General features: G+C 47.0%; 1 protein-coding gene across 1 annotated transcript; it reads left to right on the top strand.

The window, feature by feature from the left end:
- Window positions 1-1,576: 1,576 nt before the first annotated feature.
- LOC119367926 (disease resistance protein Pik-1-like) lies at window positions 1,577-2,537 on the top strand. The gene is made up of 2 exons (XM_037633302.1): window positions 1,577-1,707; window positions 1,838-2,537. Exons 1-2 carry the CDS (start codon window positions 1,702-1,704, stop codon window positions 2,198-2,200), a joined length of 369 nt encoding a protein of 122 aa, XP_037489199.1. The 5' UTR covers window positions 1,577-1,701; the 3' UTR covers window positions 2,201-2,537.
- The last annotated feature ends 226 nt before the right edge of the window (window positions 2,538-2,763 follow it).

Raw genomic sequence — 2,763 nt, 5'->3', positions numbered from 1 at the left:
ACATGCTCCTACGCACGCTTCGCGTCTTCAAGGACAGTCTGCATCATCGCCATCTCATCGGAGTACTCCTCCTCGTTCGATGAGCCGTCGGACAACTCAACATACTGCTCGTATATGTACTCCAAATCAGAATCCATTGCTAGAAATAAGAAGGGATAAATGTTTTCAGCTCCAGCGATTCATCGAACAGTTGCCGGGCATGTGGAGGATGGTACCGGTCAGAGGACATGGGTTGAACAGAGACATAGTAGAAGTGGTGGAGAGCCCTGCTGGAGCGCCGGAAGTGAAGGAGACGCAGAGTTCCGGCAGGGGTGTGGCATGGTGGCTGGGGTGGTGGAGCGGCAACGAACGCAAGAGAGAAAGAAGGAAGGAGAGAAAATGAGGAGGATGGAGTCGCGGGGTTCGGGAAGGCTTTTGGGTGGGCCGGGGGTGTCGGATTCGTACATTTTGAGTGTCCGGACTCACGCAAACTTCCCCCATTTTTGTCTCTGGTTTGCGGAAGAAATCGTGTCCTGACCACACCGCGGATCACGTTGGATGGCTCCGGCGGTCCGAACGGATGCGATCGGTTTGCAGGTCCGCCTTGGAGATGCCCTAAGTGCGCAACTGGGAGACGGTGAGGGGCTTGAACAATTAATTAACACGGGCTAATTACTCGTTCTCACTACTTAATTAAATCAATGGTTCATATTTATTATATATTCTTACCTTTCATGAGGTAAGAAGAGGTAAAAGGGATCATGTTAAAACTGCTCATGCATGTGCGGTCTACATAGGTAGCAAACCCAGTTGGACACAAAAAATGTGTTCCTATGTGTTATACTACAAGATAAGAAATGAAATATTCTAAAATACCAACTTATCATGTATTATGCAATCATATACTAGTGAAGAATTAAAAAAAGAAGATGAAACTCATGGGCTCTAGCACCCATGGTTTATTGATATAGGAGAAGCATCCCTTGTAAGAAACCAAAAATTCATCCCTGACATGGCTCGAACCCTGGTTGCTAGAGATGCCACTGCGCTTCCTTGCCACTAGGCTACAGCCTAGTTCTCTATACTAGTGAAGAATAGCTTATTAATTGCGTGCAATTGTGCAAAAGTTGGGTGTGACCTTGTGATCCCTCTCTCCTCCCGCGTGTTCCTAGACAAAATTATTGTTGATTGAGCTGATGGAGGACCGATGATCGGTTGAACTTGAGCTGCTAGTGTATCCATGCCATTTTTGTCCCGTTTCAGTCTGCGTATTTATGTACGCAGCCGCGTCTTCAGTGGAGCATCCAACATGGCCAACTGATGATAAAGTTGGGCAGATCTCGTCACAAGTCATTGTCTACTGTCTCTCCATGGGTAGCCTGCCGAGTCCTTTGTGGTGAGGACGCGTTTACATGCATGTCTACTTGCCCAGTTGGGCAGTTGTTTACTCAGTCGGAGCTCAACTGCGGCAGCTGCTACGAATCTTCTTACTACTAGCGAGCTAGTGCGTTGGGATTGCTCCTGATACTGATAGCTCTAGTTTTCTAGCGTGTATATAAGGGGGGTATCCCCTTCACCAAATCATCACAAGCAAGACACTTGCATCTGTGGAAAATCGATCAGTAGCTACCCAAACCATTCTAGCCTCGCCTCGAACACCAACAATTCGCCATTGAGTTCCTGCTTCTCCTTCACAGGCTTCTAGCAACCCAGAAGCAGGCAATGAAGGTAAGGAACCCTATTCAGTTTCTGCTCCTATTTTTTGTTTACCTCTCCTGTTGCCTTGTCTAGGGTCTTAATTTTCAGCAGTCGATACATTACTCTGAAGATTGATCCATGGCTTTTCTCCTTGTTGCAGCAAAAGATTGTCATCCAATTGAGCATGTCGTGCGACAAGAGCCGGTCCAAAGCACTAACGCTGGCCGCCAGAGCAGCCGGGGTGACGTCTATGGGCATAACCGGCGACGCGAGGGACCAGCTGGAGGTGGTCGGCGACGGCGTCGACCCGGTGTGCCTCGTCAGCTGCCTCCGCAAGAAGCTCGGACACGCCCAAATCATCAAGGTGGAGGAGGTGAAGAAGCCGGATGAAAAGAAGAAGGATGACCCGAAGCCGGCCGTGCCCGTGCCCGTGAACCCGCCGCCGTGCTACTACCACCACCAGTACCAGGCGCCGCACATGGTAGTCTGCGAGGAACAGCCCGGGAACTGCCGGACCATGTAGCTGCCAGAGATCCATATGACGTGCTATACGCGTGTTTATTAATTCATTGAAGGAAAAGAAAAGAAAAATCGAGACATACTCTCATCTATATTTACGAGCTCGCTTGGCTAATTTCCAGTGTGAATTCAAAGCAAACGCTATGGTTATACTCCCTCCATTCTACAATGTAGTGCCTATAGATTTTTGTAAAAGTCAAACTTTATCAACTTTGACCAAGTGTATAGAGAAAACTATCTACGTCTACAATACCAAACATGTACATTCTGAAAATATAACTCACGATGTATTCAATGATGTGTATTTGGTATTCTAGATGTACCTACTTTTCTCTATAAATATGGTCAAAGTTTGGAATGTTTGACTTGTGCAAAAATTTATAGGCACTACATTATGGAACGGAGGGAGTATGAATCTCAGTTCTCACGCACTTGCTTCTTGGTGAAGGTGGTAGTTCCTAAACTACATGTGCGTCAAACAGGACAGCATCCTCCAAAAAAAAAAAGAAAAAAAAAGAGAAAGAACAGGACAGCACGATAGATAGATAGACAGTTCGTCACCTGAAG

Source organism: Triticum dicoccoides, chromosome 2B, assembly GCF_002162155.2.
Source record: "Triticum dicoccoides isolate Atlit2015 ecotype Zavitan chromosome 2B, WEW_v2.0, whole genome shotgun sequence".
In the NCBI taxonomy this organism is placed as follows: domain Eukaryota; kingdom Viridiplantae; phylum Streptophyta; class Magnoliopsida; order Poales; family Poaceae; genus Triticum; species Triticum dicoccoides.
This window is presented reverse-complemented; position numbering and strand designations above follow the sequence as displayed.